At 38.1% G+C, this 17,653-nt stretch overlaps 1 protein-coding gene across 6 annotated transcripts in view; it reads left to right on the forward strand.

Annotated features, from left to right (window-relative positions):
- The window catches only part of mtrr (5-methyltetrahydrofolate-homocysteine methyltransferase reductase), a 106,626-nt gene that overhangs the window by 41,403 nt on the left and 47,570 nt on the right, over window positions 1-17,653 (forward strand). For all 6 annotated transcript variants that reach the window (XR_012099980.1, XR_012099979.1, XR_012099978.1 and 3 more), the window contains exons 10-12: window positions 4,361-4,403; window positions 6,782-6,977; window positions 7,612-7,730. Coding sequence is in view for 3 of the 6 variants with exons in the window: in XM_073054243.1 (XP_072910344.1) it covers window positions 4,361-4,403; window positions 6,782-6,977; window positions 7,612-7,730 (358 nt within the window). In the remaining 3 variants the exon portion in view is untranslated. The remainder of the gene's footprint in view (window positions 1-4,360; window positions 4,404-6,781; window positions 6,978-7,611; window positions 7,731-17,653) is intronic.

Below are 17,653 nucleotides of genomic sequence, written 5' to 3' on the forward strand. Positions count from 1 at the left end.
ATAACCAGCTCTTGGTTTTCTTGATGTTGAGTGAGGGTTGTTGTGTCACCACTCAACAGATGAGAACCTCTATAGTCACCTTGTGCTCCAAGTTTCAGCATTTCCATTGAATAGATGGCAACCAAAATGAGGAGGATTACCAATATGGATTCTAGATTATAAGAAAACAAACTTGTCAAACCCATCCATTTGTTACTGAACATAGAACAGTACAGCACAGGAACAACCCCTTTGGCCATGATGCTAATCCAAGTTGTCTTTTTGTTGTCCTTATTCCTCCTATAATGCACCAACCAGCAGCGTGCACAATGCTTCAAATGCGGCGTAACCAAAGTTTTGTACAGTTGCAAGATGACCGCCCCACTTTTGTTCTTAGCATCCTGGCCTATAAAGACATGTATTCTGCACATCAGCTTCAGCGACCTGTCTATTTGTATGTCGTTTTCAGGGAGCTACGGACTTGCACCTCAAGGTTCCTCCATACATCAATGCTTCTAACTGTCCTGTCATCTACTGTATATTTTCCTCTTGCATTTGACATCCCAAAGTGCAACACTGCACACTTGTCCAAATTGGTGTTGGTTTATTATTGTTACATGTAACAAAGCCTTTGTTTCCATGCTGTCCAGTCAGATCATAAATTCTATAATTGCAGAAAATAGAATGCAGAATGTGCTGTTGGAACTGAGGCTACGTCCACACTAGACCGGATAATTTTGAAAATGCCTGTTTCGCATAAAAACAATAGGCGTCCACACTAAGCGTTTTAAAAAAAAAAAAAAATCTCTGTCCACATTAAAACGGATATTTTGTCGAATCTCCTCCTACTGCGCATGCGCAGGACACATCTACCGAAAACAAGCGACATGTTTGGTGTCGAATCTCGCCGTGAAAGACTTGCTGCACGTTTGTTCAGTTACAGACTAGAAAAACATAAACGACGGGCAGCTGTTGGCTCTCGCGCAGGAGGACTTAACACTGAAAAAAACAAATACTGGAGCATATGGAGGCAACTGACAGGGAGTTCACAGACAGTATGACCCAGCTGACGACGAACATTGAAGAACTGACGAACTCTGTTGCATTAATAAAGCCCCTTGTTAAATGTATAAAACATGTCTGCATCAGTGTTATCTTGTATTTCCATACAATGTTACATTAGGCTGTTATACATCTATTGTCAGAGAAGTACTTGCATAAATAGGTAAACCACCTTCATACAAGCAAGGACAGAAAACAGAGCAAAGTGAATATACTTATTTATTCAGTAAGTTATGGGTCAAAGTATTTGGTGAGTACATTTCTAACTTCTGGCTTCAGTCTCCTTGCCATCTTTTCTGAAATTGTTAGGTTGCGTTCAAGAAAACAATGAAATGGCGCGCTGCCGTCACCATCTGTTCCGGTACATCATGACCGTGTTTTTAGATTTCTCCGGTTACCCCATCCACACTGTTCCAGCCAATCTGGCGTTTTCAAAATGACACATTCTGGAGAGCGTTTCAGAAAAGCTCCGTTTTCGGGGAATGAAAACCCCGTTTTAGTGTGGATGGAAGGTAAAAACGAAGAGAAAAAGCTTCAGTTACTGATTTATCCGGTGTAGTGTGGACGTAACCTGAGATTTAAGAGTAGAATGATTATAATGGATATTTTAATTGTCAAAGTTACAGTTTGTTAAATTATCTGTTTAATTCCTGAATGCTTATTCTGAATATCCATCAGATTTAAAACTAAGTGCTGATGCTGTTAATATTTTGTTTATTACTCGTATGAAACCTGGATGGGTTCATTTCCAACAAGTTCCTGGTCAATAATGTTAATGTTCTTAACAGAAGTAATGCAGAGACAGAAGTGTTACTTTTACTGCAGCTAAGAAAAAACATATCAACAACAGAAGTTTTGTTTTGCGATTATAGAAAAAGATAATCTTGCTCTGAATCCTTTGTCATTGCCACTATAATTTGAAAGGTTGCTTCTTAACAACTTCCTCAATAATTAGGAACTCTTGAGACCTGGAGGTTCTTTTGATGAATATGTGTTTATAATAAAATCAATTTTTTATTGGGCAGTACTGATTAATCAGAGCAGCCCAGGAAGTCTCATTGCCGGTCTGCCCAAACACAGCTTCCTCCTGTTTATATATTTATGATGTACATGATCAAGTAAAACAAATCTTGTCTTTATTCAATCATTCCTCACATCTTTGCACCGAAAGTGTTAATATATTCTGTTTCTGCTCTTCCTCGATCATACCAATTAGACCTGCCCACGTCTCAGCTTGCCTTTGGTATTACAAAGTTGGTGTTTATCAGATTAAATTTACAGTAATTCATCAAATATTCCACAGTGGGTTTCAGAGCCATTTCAGGTTTAATGAACAGAGATATTTGAGGCTGTCCTTCTGTTTCTGCACTTAACCCTTTAGTCTAACCATTAATTCTACTACTTGTTCCCTTCTACACCACTGCTTGATTATTTTTGTGAATTATTTGGTTTAACTTGTGGAAGTTAATTGAAAATTGCCATTTTAGAAATGCACATTGATAATATAATAGTTTATAGTTTGGCCATTGATAATTTGATTATGGCTATAAAGTCCATTAGCACAACATGATAATCATGTGCTTTGTGACTCTGATTTTGCTGGGAGAAAATTCTCTGAGAGAGATCACATACAACTTGCAGTTTTGTCACATTTTGGCAGAACCTTTCTTTTATTCCTTCAGTTATCTGTAGCTCCTATGTAATTAAGGTCTTGTGAAATATGATCAGCATATAGGAGGGAGATTGAAAATCTGTCTGAGTAATGCCATAACAACCTCTTACTCAATGTCAGCTGATTATTGACTTCAGGAGGAGGGAACCAGAGGGACATGAGACGGTCTCCATCAGAGGATCAGAGGTGGAGAGGGTCAGCAACTTTAAATTCCTTGGTGCTGTCATATCAGAAGATCTGTCCTGGCCCAGCATGAAAGTGCCATCACAAAGAAGGCACAGTATCGCCTCTACTTCCTTAAACATTTGCAAAGATTCAGCATTGCATTTAAAACTTTGACAAACTTCTATAGATGTGTGATAGAGAGTATATTGACTGGTTACATTACAGCCTGGTATGGAAACACCAACACCCTTGAATGGAAAATCCTATAAAAAGCAGTGGATACAGCCGAGTCCATCGGAGGTAAAACCCTCCCCACCACTGAGCACATTTACATGGAGCTTTATCACAGGAAAGCAGCATCCATCATCAGGGATGTCCACCAGCCAGGTCATGCTCTCTTCTCACTGCTTCTCTCAGGAAGAAGGTACAGAAGCCTCAAGACTCACACCCTCAACCATCAGGCTCTTGAACCAGAAGGATGACTTGACGCCCCATCACTGAACTGTTCCCACAGCCTATGGACTCACTTTCAAGGACTCTTCATCCCATATTCTCGATATTTATTATTTTTTGTTGTATTTGCACCATTGTCTTTTGCACACTGGTTGCCCATCTGTTGGGTGTGATCATTCATCAATTCTATTGTGGTTATTGGATTTACTCCGTATACCCTGAAGAAAATTAATTTCAGGGTTATATATAGTGATATGTATGTGCTTTGATAATAAATTTATTTTGATTTTTGAACTTTATTGCAGGCTCACTAATCAGCCAAGTCAGATGTACTGTAAAGAATTTAAGATGTTTTTGTTTACTTAATAACCATTCAAGGAAGCTACTGGACCTTTGGAGAAAATGTTCTTACAACCTCCCCAATCCTTAATTTATCCTTCCTCATTCAGTATCTATTATTTCAATGCCTACAACTTTTTAATTATGTCACAGCATTCTGCTTGTGTGCTTCCAAGTTTTTTTTACTGATGCTCACACCACAGCCCCCTACATCTTAACGGGCAGGAATATCACAGGCCTGCAAGCTCAGGATTGAATAACCCAGTTGCTTTTAGAAAAGTGAGTGAATTCGAAGTATGCACATTTATTTTAAACTATATAATCATTATAGCCCAAGTCAATTGAAGCTTAATTGAGCTAGTGGGGAAGAATGAATAGGTGTTGTTTTTGGACTAAACCCTATGTTGGAAAGAATGCAGGGTTTCATAATAGCTGCAGTGTGTTGAAGCTAAATCTAACAGGTTAGATTTCACTTAGAGAAGGTGATTATCATATAGCTTCTAATTTTTCTGGATCAACCATGACCTGACACTTGAAGCTTCATTTGAAATAATGTCTGAAATCTTAGTTCTGCAGAACAAAAAAGGTTCTTATTATAAGTGAGCCTATAGGTACTTAATAAAAGTTTAACATTTTTGGCACGCTTTGTTATCCCATTCCCGGACATTTTTAACATCTCTTCTCTTTCAGAACACTTACCAAAGCTGCAAGCTCGATCTTACTCAGCTGCAAGGTAGTATTTTGATTACTTAAGAAATTAATATTGGTAATAATGTCATCTGTAAAACTGTTGATGTGTTTATAAAATCAGAAATCTGTGACCCACTAATATTGTTCCCCTAAATTTGGAATCTTGTGTTTAAACAATTGGTCATGGTGTAGAAGCATGTTTGGAGAGTCTGTAGATTTGATCTCCATGCTGCTGATGCTGTTCCTTTCTTTGACTAGTCTGAATGGCACAAACCCAAGCGTCCAATCCCAAACCTCATCTAAAAGCCACCTGCTCACAGTTATGTAACATTGCTGAACTCCGCACAATAACAGCCCGTCAGCTGTAAATATCAGGTATCACTGTCATCTCCAGGCTCAACTGTTCCAATACTCCCATAGCCAATCTACCTGCATCTCCAGAATTCTCTATTTAAGGCGTACTTTATCCCCAACATTCAACAGTTTATCATTCCATTGTAACTTTGTGTTTAATTCCCTGATGCAAAATTCTAACTATTCATAATTTACTTTTAATTCCTTCATAAACTCTGCCTTGTGATGCACCATTATCAAAGTAGAGTTTGTCTTATACATAAGTGCATGTAAGCACAGGTGCAATGTAAAACTTACTTACAGCAGCATCACAGATGCATAGCATCATTGTACAGAAAATCATAAATTAAAAGTAAGTTGTATCCAATTTTTAGAGTAAAATATGACTAGAAGAGAAAACAAAGTTCATTTTACTATAAAGTGGTCATAATGTTGCTGAAAATCTCCTATCTCCAAACACCATCAATTTTGTTTCACTGCATCCCAAAATCCTGTAACTCCTGCAATGGTAGTCGTGCGTCTAGCTATGCCTTCAATACTAAACCTTTGAAATTTGTTTCTAAAACTTTGCCTCCTCCTGCAATATCATACAAGCTTTCTTTTAAACCACTTTTTGTTGCCTGGATATCATTTCCTTTGGTTTAGTGTTGATTTTCTATTTCTGCTGACATGGTTGTAATAAACCTTGATATTTTTTCTACACCTGGAGCATTACATAATTGCCAAGTTGCAGATGTCATCTTTCTTTGAGCATTTTCAAAACTTCAATTACAAATCTAATTTAAAAATAAGCCATATTGTTTTCACTGTTCCTTTTACAGAATGCTTTATATTCCTATTCCATAATTGAATGTGGAATAAAATTAGGATTAATGTCTGGTTTGTAATGGTAACTGCTATCCAAGAGTTTATTCATTTGACTACTTTCACCATCTTCGACTGAAAGGGAATAAATTATGGATATATTGTGCATTTTATTTTGAATATATTAAAAACATTCTTTATAATTTGACTGTAATGAGCACACCATTCCTGTTATTCTAAAGATACCACAGATAGGATGCAGTCAGGGCAGCACCGTAGCATAGTGGTTAGCACAATGCTAACAGTACTTGTGACCTGGGTTCAACTCCTGCTGCTACCTGTAAGGAATTTGTACGTTCTCCCTGTGACTACGTGGGTTTCCCCCAGGTGCTCCGGTTTCTTCCCACTGTCCAAAGATGTACCAGTTGGTAGGTTCGTTGGTCATTGTAAGTTGTCCTGTGTTTAGGCTAGGTTTAAATTGGGGGATTGCTAGGTGGTGTAATTGAAAGGCTGAAAGGACCTATTCTGTATTGTATCTCAATATTCAATAATGAAACAACTGATAAATAGAAAACAGCAATAATAAATATACATAAACAATATTTCAAACATGCTAGATGGTCGTCAGAAAATAGTGGCTGAAATAAGTGAGTGACAATGTCTGAAACAAAATTTTAAGAAGCTGAATTTGAGAAATGCTACATGCATAAATGAGGAATGATAATTGAAGAGAATACTGTTGAATCATTGTCATTGATTAGGGGGAAAGGTTGGCCATCACCTGTAACATGATGTTAAAGCAGAGAATCAGAATTCCATTCACAAGATAAACTTACAAATATAGTTGTAATTATCTAAAACTTTATAAGCCTTATCCACAATGAGAATCCTTTTAAACCAATTAAAGATTTAGAAACAGCATTCATTGCAAAAAGCATATAACGTACACAAAAAAAAAATCCCTGCTGTGTAGGAGTTTTTCGGAGCAAACTGTTCCTAATTAAGTCTCAGATCTTTGTTGCTGCAGGTTATAATAGAACAGTTTTCTGTTTGTCCTGAGTTGATTCATTTTGGTGAAATACAAGAGTACGTCAGGGTCATCTGCTTTTGCCTCTGTTTCATTATTGTGAAATTTAACTGCATATGATATTCACTTTATTTTTGTTGAATAAAGGGTGAAATATAAAATAATTAGGAACTATTTTAACTTGTCAAGTATCATAAATACTTAACAAGTTTTTATCTTGTTTCATTTCTCTGTAGCTCATCCAAATATTATCCTGGGAAGCTTCATTTTGTTTTTAACATTGTTGAGTTTCCATCTTCGGCCGTGCAGCCTATTGCCCGGAGAGGGGTTTGTACAGGTTGGCTGGCCCAGCAGGTAGCTCCAGGGCTTCAGAGCTATGACAGTGAAGCTGCAATTGCCGATTGTTCGTCAAATAGGTTTGCAACAACCCAGGCAAGTACTGTGTACTAAATTATTAAAAGCATAGCCAGGTTTCATATAGTCTATATTCAGGCATATTTTACTAGAAATGTATTTGTGAACCAGGATTTAATTTGCGGTCATCAGAAATTTTCAGCATTCTTCTCCCTACTGCATTACCACCTTCAGCTTGCTCAGAGCAACGAAGCAGCAGAGCAGTACTTTAGACTGGGACAGTTGCACTGGGGCAACACTACAGTCAGAACAGTGAGCAAAGTGAATGGAAGTTGGAAATGATGATTTAGGAATAATTCTAATTTTAATAATTACGCTAACAAACCTTGATTGTTGGTACTCTTGAGAGTCTCAATAATATTAATAGCTGCCAGTCTATATCATTTGAGCAGTAATCCTTAAATACTGGGGTATTGGATGTTGTTACATGTATGTGATTGGTTAAGTGGTTCTATAGCTACATAAATTACATGTTCAGCACAGCTTTGTGGGCCAAAGGGCTTGTATTGTGCTGTAGGTTTTCTATGTTTCTATAACAAGGGAGTAAAGATGCTGCTTTTGAAGCAATATCGTAGAAATAGGTTCAGTTAAAGTATTTTATTGAAACAACTAGGGAAGGGGTTACTAACATCAAGTGAATTTCCTTTTGTAGATTTCCATTTTCAGTCGGCAGAACTCATTTTTCCACCTACCCTCTGATACTGCAGTTCCTATCATCATGGTGGGGCCTGGAACTGGCATTGCTCCTTTCATAGGTTTCTTGCAACACCGGTAGGTGACCTGTCAATAATATAATTTAGAGTAAAAAGCCTTCTTTCAAATAAAGTGGAGTATACTATGAATATTGAAGTGCAGTGGACTCTGGTTAATTGGGACACATCAGGACCAGTACACTTTGAACCAATTAGCCTAAATTTCACGGAAATGGGTAAAAAGAGACAAACTGTTTAACTGAGTAACAAGTTATGTAATTAAATGAAATATAAAACAAATAAACAAATTAGAGCATTGACAGTGCTATTACAGTACTTTAAAATTGTGTATTAGTTCGTAATAGTTATCAACAAATGTGTGCTGCCGTGTTCATTTGATTGCTTGTAAATGAACAAAATCAATGCAGGTACCTACTGCAGATAGTGAACTGCCTTCACACAAAGCCATCAATCTTCCCAATCTTCATTTTCATTGTAACGTTCAAGATGATTGTCGATACCTTCAAATTCTTCATAGTGCCCAACTTGTTCAAGTAATGAAATCATTTCCTTTTCACTAGTTGGCATTTCAGGCATCTCCAAATCTGAATGCTTGAAATCATTGAGCAAAACAGTTCTGAATTGTCTTACTGATTATTCTTGCCAACTACGAGTGACAAAATTGCTGCTTTTGAACACACGTACGTGCAGCTGACACTATTTATAAACTATTTGCTTGGAGCACAGTGGGTGTCTTGTGACCACTCGAGTTCATTCAACTGACGCTAGTCAGAAACTGTTCAGCAACAGTTTCTTGTCCCAATTAAATGGCATAGTGTCCCAAATAAACAAAGAGAATCCTGGCTATTTACTCAATTAGTTTATGTTCTTTAAGAGTTGTCCCAAATAAGTGGCTGCTCTGATTAATTGATGGCCCAATTAACAGGAATCCGCTGTATATGGTTTGAAACAGATTTGATAGCTCTAAAGTGCAGGAATGACTGGGGGGGTTGTGTGTGTCTATATTGGTTTCCCCTTTTTCAAGAAGACAGCTGCATTTGCATTTTTGGATAAATTTGGTTCAGCAAACAAGTTAATTAGACTGAGAGGAATCTAGTGAAATAGGGTGGTTTATTGCTGAAAAAGAAGGTAAGTAGTTGAGAGGAGAGTCATAAAGGGAAAACAGCTACTTGATGGTGGTTATTATTATGCTGAAAACAGTTAATAGTTCACGACATTATTCAAAGGTCTTGCAAAATTTTCAGCTTCATATGAGTCAAATTTCCTTTGGCAAATCATTATTAAATGTGCTTCCACTAAGTTTTCACAGAACTTCCTATCATACCTTGTTGTTAAAATCGTTCAACTACCTTCTGAGGACAATTGGAATAATCTTTATATTGAAGAGATTTACTGTTGAAATGTTAGATAATGAATGAAGTTTACATTTTTTTAAGAGCTTATTATTCTCAAGTATGTAATTACATTAGAGTGTAAAAGATATTCTGCTTGATGACTGAACTAAATTGATTGAAATAGTGTTTGGAAATGAGATTTATAAATAGGAGTTGTATACTGGTTTCTTCCTTCCCCCTCTGGCATTGTCTGTGCTGTCAGTACAATAGGGTCAGAGAGTGAAACTGCATGGAAATTGACCCCTTGGAACAACTTGTCCATCCCAACCATGACCACAGTCAACGTAAATTTCCTGTTAAACTATGTCTATATACTACCTTGAGATTAATTTTCTTGCCATTGTTTCCAGTAAAATAAGCAAAATGGAATTTATGAAAGCTATGCATAAATCAGGTATGAGATACAATCATAAAACCATAAGATATAGGAGCAGAATTAGGCCATTTGGCCCTTCGAGTCTGCTCCGCCATTTCATCATGGCAGATCAAACTTTCCCCTCAGCCTCAATCCCCTGACTTCTCCTGTATCCCTTCATGCCCTGGACTGTTCAAGAATCTTAACAACTTCTGCCTTAAATATACATAGAGACATGGCCTTCACAGCTGCCTGTGGCAAAGAATTCCACAGATTCACCACCCTCTGGCTTAAAAAGGTACAATGCGCAAAAGAAGACAAATTCTGCAAGTAAAAGCATAAACAAATATTATCGAGGACATGAGTTGCTGAGTCCTTGAAAGTTCAGTCAGTAGCTTGTGGAATCATGTGGGAGTTGAGGTGAGTGAAGTTATCCACACTGGTGCAGGAGCTGATGGTTGTGGTGTGGGACCTAATTTGGTACCTCCTGCCCGATGGTAATAATGGGAAGAGTGCATGGTCTGGAGTGTGAGGGTCCTTGATAATGGATGCTTCTTTCTTGCAGTAATGCTCATTGTATATGTGCTGTCGACGTTTCGGGCCGAGATCCTTCGTCAGGACTAACGTCGGCCCGAAATGTCGACAGCACTTCTCCCTATAGACGCTGCCTGGCCTGCTGTGTTCCACCAGCATTTTGTGTGTGTTGTTTGAATTTCCAGCATCTGCAGATTTCCCCGTGTTTGCTCATTGTCTATGTGTTTATTTGTGGGCAGGGTTGTGCCTATGATGGAATGGGACGTATCGACCACTTTTCTGTTCCCGGGTATTGGTGTTTTCATACCAGGCTGCGATGCAACCTGTTAGGGTGCTCTCCACTGTGCACTTATAGAAGTTTTTTCAGATTTTTAGATCACATGCTGAATCTATGAGGACTGGCTTATCGAACTCTGACTGCTCCTTCCTGTAGTCAGTAATCAGCTCATTGGTTTTGCTGACATTGAGTGACCAGTTGTTCTCTTGGGGCACCGCTCAAACAGATTTTCAATCTCCCTCCTATATGCTGATCTGTCACCACCTTTGAATGGTCCAGCAACAGTAGTGTTGTCAACAAACTTGAATAAGGTGTTGGAGCTCAATGTAACCGCACAATAAAAGGTGTAAAATGAGTAGAGCAGGGGCTAAGCACACAGTCTCGTGGTGCTTCTGTGCTGGTGCCGATTGTGGAGGAGATGTTGCCCATCCGAACTGACACAGGTCTGCAAATGAGGAAATCAAAGTGATTTGCACAGGGACAAGCTCTTGAAGCTTAGTGATTTGTTGAGCTATTAACCCATTGAAACTAATCGCTAAGCTGGTTATATTTGCCCGTGTTTGGGCCATAGCCCTCTAAACCAAAGCCACCTATTCTAGTTTAATGTTTTTCCAAAGACAGGGCAATCATCTATAACTGCAATGTAACATCCCTATTTCTGTACTCAATGTCCTGACTGATATGAAAGTACAATAATAGAATTTTCGGGTATGTGTTGAACTAATGGAATCCTGATACACTGGAAGAAAAGCCCCTCATAGCGGTGAGGGAGGATGTGGGGGTGAGAACATGTATTGTATTCTCTTTAGCTGAGCTCCACTGCCATTGATTAACTCCAGTGCACCAAGGCACAGTGAGCTATGGGCTGATCAAGGCGCTGTTGATCACAGCATGCAGTCCTCGGGGGAATAAAAGGCTGCATGCAGTGAATATAATGAGGCTGGCAAATTCCACAGGCCGCTCAGTTGCTGTATCAGTTCTGAATCCTGTCCAAGGTGTTGCAGCTTCTGTTAGTGAGCGGAGAAGATTTTGAGTCACGCGTGCAGGAGTTCTAATGTCTGCCCACAAAGGAAGGAACAGATTTAAGGGTCAGTGAGCTTGTTAGGTGTGTAAACGATGGAGGGTAAATCTCAGCTGAGATGAGGTAAAGGGCCAGGACAAGTTCCCATGTGGCATAGTGTCACCCAGAAGTGAACTGAAACATGTCCTAAGCCATGCAAAATGCTTTTGTATGTAATTTTCACATAGAAGAATGCATGCACATGTATGAAATTACCAGATGACTGAATCGTATTAATCTGGATGTAAAATCATTTTTCAATCAGTATGTCTAGTCAGAGGATGTATTTAAAAAATAAATAAATGTCTTGGTGTGTCTCTTGTGTCTGAATATGGTTCCCAGTTTGGTGTTCGATGACCCAGTTCTAATCAGTACCGACATCATTTTAATAGTTTCATAAGGTATTTGAGAGTCAGTCAAATTGCTATTGGCCTGGAATCATTATCAGATAAAATAGACTAAGAACTTTAGATTTTCTAAGGGGAACTAATGAAGCAAATGGATTTTTGGGAAGTATTTCCACCATAATTAATACTTGAATTTTCCTCCTTGGATTTATTTAAATAATTACTCACCTGTTGTGGTTCGATTTGAATTTTAGTCCAAGTTTCCAGTTTATTAATGTAACAATGCTAATGTGAATAGAACATTGAATAAACATTGAAACATCTTGTATTTTGTAAAAGTGGAAAGTGTTCATTCTTCACATAATGCTGGAGGAACTCAGCAGCATCTATGGAAAAGACCCGATGAGGGGTCTCAGCCCGAAACGTCGACTGTACTCTTTTCCATAGATGCTGTCTGGCCTGCTGAGTTCCTCCAGCATTTTGTGTGTGTTGCTCGGATTTCCAGCAACTGCCAATCTTCTCGTGTTGGTGAAATGTTTGTTCTTATTTGAGATGATGTAAAGATGCGCGGAGTAGGGATCAGTTTTGATCATGCTGACAGTTTACCCTAAATGTCTAATGTAATCTCTTATAAGGAATACAAATGATAATTCCATAATCAATAATATAGAAATGCAATCCTTTTGCCTGGCATTCTGGTGACCTAATGATAATGTCCAGGATCTACTAATATTCATTCCATTCTACTATGTTGTAGTATTTTTGTCCAAATGAGATGCTTTTGAAACCACTTTAATGAGTTGGGAGCTTTAAAGCCATATTCAAAAAGGACCAGCTATATTCGACAGCTGGTAGATTTGTAACCTGAAGGAGTGCATTCAAGCAGAGAATTCATTCAGTGGGTAGGCACTGAATAACCCCACACAGGTCATGGTGAATACTTATGGGCTATAAACTACCTTTGAGAAACATAGAAAATAGGTGCAGGAGTAGGCCATTCGGCCCCGAGCCTGCACCGCCATTCAGTATGATCATGGCTGATCATCCAACTCAGAACCCTGTACCTGCTTTCTCTCCATACCCCCGATCCCATTAGCCACAAGGGCCATATCTAACTTCCTCTTAAATATAGCCAATGAACCGGCCTCAACTGTTTCCTGTGGCAGAGAATTCCACAGATTCACCACTCTCTGTGAAGAAGTTTTTCCTCATCTTGGTCCTAAAAGGCTTCCCCTTTATCCTTCAACTGTGACCCCTCGTTCTGGACTTCCCCAACATCAGAAACAATCTTCCTGCATCTAGCCTGTCCAATCCCTTTAGAATTTTATACGTTTCAATAATTTAACGTTCCACATTAAATTGCATCTGCCATGAATTTGCCCACTCACCTAACCTATCCAAGTCACCCTGCATCCTCTTAGCATTCTCCTCACAGCTAACACCGCTGCCCAGCTTCGTGTCATCCACAAACTTGGAGATGCTGCATTTAATTCCCTCGTCTAAATCATTAATATATATTGTAAACAACTGGGGTCCCAGCACTGAGCCTTGCGGTACCCCACTAGTCACTGCCTGCCATTCTGAAAAGGTCCCGTTTACTCTCACTCTTTGCTTCCTGTCTGCCAACCAATTCTCTATCCACATCAATACCATACCCCCAATACCATGCGCTTTAAGTTTGCACACTAATCTCCTGTGTGGGACCTTGTCAAAAGCCTTTTGAAAATGAAGAAATGTTTAAAGGGTCAGACTTGATGAAAGTGAGCCATGGGTAAGTGAACTATGCTGTCGTGATCTGCGAGCCATTATTAAGCAGTCGCAGCCACCAGAATGTAGCAGTGTGTCTGAGGCTTGACACACTGACATGACAGGCAATGTTGGGCTGTATCCTGGTCCTGGATTAGCAGAGATGTACATGACGCACTGTGTCGTCACCTGCAGACTGTGACTGTACATCTTTGCCCGGCAGTGCTGCCTTATTTGGATAATGTCATGCTAGTGAAAAGCCAGTCATTTGTGGAAGGGCACTAGAGTCGAAGCAGGAGCTGTGAAGTGGGCTTGGGTGCTGGGATGCTCTACTATTTGTCTTTACAATTGCCTCAAAATTCCTTTTGAGAAAGACTACCACTTATTCTTTGAAATCTTCACCAACCATAATACATGGCTGATTGCATTGCCTTTTACAGCTCTCCAAAATATTTTAAATCTCCATTGAGAATTCAGTCTCTTCTTTTTAATTTGATTACATGCACTTTTCAGGTACCACCACTAGAGGTCTCCTTAGGGCTGTAGATGGGGTTGTGAATAAAAACAACTGCAGCATTAAAATGCAGAAACATTCTAAAGCAAAGGTTCCCAACCTGGGCTCCACACACACCTCAGTCAATGGTAGGGCACCATAGCATTACAAATTGTTGGAAACCCCTGTTCTAAAGAAAATGCTTGAGAAAGAAATGTTACAAGAGCTGAAGAAATTCTTGAGATCAAAAAGGTCCTTGGAGAAGGGGCTAGATGGTGAAGTAGGGGAATAGGAGAAGGATTCTTGGTGTGGATGCAGAAAAGGTTAGCCTGGGTAAAATATTTTGACAGGGAAGAAATTGTAGTGCTCGAGCAGGGAAGGGCAAGTTACAAAGAATTTATATGTGATTTTATTTTTTTTACCTTCCGGAGATTTGGCATAGGTCACTTAGGGGAAGGATGATGGTTAAGTGGATTTTTAATAACTTCTTTACAGCATTACAGAGGGCATTTGCATCACTAAATCTATGCTGGCTGTCAAAGCAACCCCATCAATCCTATTCTCTGAAGTCCTGATTCAGGGTCTCAACATGTTGAGTTGCACCTGTTGTCACCGGAGATGCTGATGGCAGCTTGGTTATTCTACCATTGTTTTTTTTTGTAATTTATTTTTTTATTGAAGTTCATCAAACAAACATTTCCATAAGATGTATTTCAGACATTGTACATATACATCATATAATCATATATATCACAAATCTCCACAAAGTATTTATCTGAGGTATACACTTATAGAAAAGAGTGGAAAGAAAAAAACAAGCAAAAGGAAAGAACTATGTACAAGTAAGGAGTGATTTTTTTTTTACAACAGATTCATTGATTTGTGAGAATAAAATCAGGCCTATGAGGCATTATTTAGTTAAACCATTTTCTCCAGTATGAATCAAATTGTTCCAGCTTATGATTAACAGATGCTGTTATCTTCTCCATTTTGTAAATGTCCATTGTAATTTCCATCCATGTATTTAAAGTTGGGCTCTCCTGTGATAACCATTTCCTAGTAAGAGTCTTTTTACCAGCCACCAACAGTATATTCATTAAACATTTATCTCTTTTCAACCATTCTTGAGGTATATATCCAAAATATATGGTCTTACTCTCCAAAGGAATTTCACATTTAAAGATGTCTTGTAGGGCATTGTGTATCCCCCTCCAGTAGTTTTTGATAACAGGGCAGTCCCAAAAAATATGATAATGATCTGCATTTTGATTTCCACAATTTCTCCAGCAAACAGGGAGGTTACTATCATAATGGGATTTCTGAGAGGGTGTAATAAAATATCTTATTAAGTTTTTCCATCCAAACTCCCTCCATTTCTGTGAATTGGTACACTTCTATTGATATCTCCATATTGATGTCCATTCTTCCTCAGATATAATTATCCCTCCTTCCTTCTCCCATTTTGTTTTAGTGTATGAAATCGAATGTGTTTTAAGATTTAACAACCCCTTACACATGCTTGAAATGATTCTACTACCATTATCTGAATTATATGCTTTTCTAAAGAGCTCTATCAAGCATGTATTTGCCTTGGTTACATTTTTAAGCGTCTTATTAACATATTGTTGCATCTGTAAATACCGATTAAAAATCTTGTTTTTCTAATAAGTGTTTCTCTTTAAGCATTTCAAAACTGAACAGTGTTCCTTCTTTCATTATGTTGCAAAGAACTGTTATTCCTTTAGCTGTCCAGTCCTTAAGTCTAGCATCCAATTTATTTGGTGTAAAATCAGAGTCATATGTACACCATTTAAGAATTGCAATATCTCCCTCTAGATTATATTCTTTTATAGTAGTTTTCCATATTTTAAGAGTCAATTTCACCCATGGGTTATCAATAGTATTTATGTACCTTTGCAGGTTGTTATCAGCCAAAATTGCTTGTATGGGGATGGGAAGTACCCGCTCCTCAATGTTTTTCCATTGAGCGTCATATGATGGGTTGCATCAACATATCACAGCTCTCAACTGTGCTGCAAAATAATAATCTCTAAGAGAAGGTAGGCCCCATCCCCCCTTTTCCTTTGCTAATTGCGAAGTTTTGAGACGAACTCTAGGCCTTTTACCCTGCCAAATATACCTTGATAGCATCTTGTTCCATTCGTTGAATTGATTTTGATTAATCTCTATTGGTAGGGTCTGAAAGAGATATAACAGTCTGGGCAGTATATTCATTTTAATAGACTCAATCCTTGAACTGAGACTGAAAAAAGGAATCAGGTTCCATCTTGCCACATCTTCCTTAATTTTTTTTATATAAAGGCTGATAATTACATTCTGATAAATTTGCCAAATCATTTGGCATAATGATGCCCAAATACTTGAAAGACTCTGTGTGCCATGCCCAGGGGTATCGACTTTCAATTTCTCTTGGTGGGCTATAGTAATATGAAAGTAATTGGGTTTTATCTATGTTGATCTTGTATCCTGATAATTGACCATATTGTTCAAAGGATTGCATCAATTTAGGTAAAGAGTATGTTGGTTGCCCTGGATAGATCAAAATGTCATCTGCTTAACAAGCCAATTTATGCTCTGTCCCTTTAATAGTAATTCCCCTATCTTCATTTTGTCTGATGTATTGAGCTAATGGTTCCAGATATAACGTGAAGAGTAGTGGTGACCATGCACAGCCCTGCCTCGTGACCCTTTCTAGGGTAAGACTATTTGATAAATATCCATTGATTTTAATCCTAGCAGTAGGATTGTCATATAGTGTCTGTATAGTTTTAATAATTGTGTCTTGGAAACCAAATCTATGTAAAACTCTGTAAAGAAAATTCCAATTAACCAAATCAAATGCTTTTTCAGCGTCCACGCTTATCACTATTGCTTCGATTTTATTTTTTTGTATATGATCCATAATGTGAAGTGTCCTTCGTATATTGTCTTGAGTCTGGCGTTGTCGTATAAAACCTGTCTGATTATTACATATCAGTATGGGTAGAAACTCCTCTAATCGTTTGGCCATGATGGAGGTAAATAACCTATAATCTACATTAAGAACGGATATTGGTCTAAATAACCCGGATTCCATTTTATCCTTGCCTTCTTTCGGTATAGCTGAGATTATCGCTTCCTTCGAACTGGGTGGCATTTGAGAGCCCAGTTCATTGTGGGGAGTAAAACAGGAATTAACTCATTTTTAAATTCTTTGTAGCACTGCCATATACCCATCTGATCCTGGTGACTTGCTTAATTTAAGCCTACTAATTGCAGCTTTTAATTGAACCAGTTATGTCACCAGTCATCGTTCTATTTTGTTCTTCGCTTAAAGTGGGTAACTCTAGAGAATTCAAGAAGGTGTCAATTTGGGTTATGCTTCCCCCGGAACTTTGGAATATAGAGTTTAGTAAAACACTTCAAAAGCTTCTTGAATTTCACTTAGCTTATTTTTTTTATCATTTTTGTTCTTGAGTCTCTAATTCTATGAATTGTATTTTCTGCTATCTTTTTTTTCAATTTCCACACCAGTATTTTCATAGATTTCGATCCACTTTCACAATGTCTCTGTTTCAGAAACATTAAGTTTTTCCTGATTTCTTGCGTAGCCAAATTATTTATTTCATTCCTAATTCTTTTAATTTCCCCTAATGTATCCTGTGCCAAATTCAATTTGTGTTTTTTCTCTAGTTCCTTCAGCCTATTTTGTAATTCCTCTAATGTTTTATTCCTTATTTTTTTCTTATATGACGATAATGCTATAATTTTCCCT

This window comes from Hemitrygon akajei, chromosome 8 (genome assembly GCF_048418815.1).
Source record: "Hemitrygon akajei chromosome 8, sHemAka1.3, whole genome shotgun sequence".
Lineage (NCBI taxonomy): Eukaryota > Metazoa > Chordata > Chondrichthyes > Myliobatiformes > Dasyatidae > Hemitrygon > Hemitrygon akajei.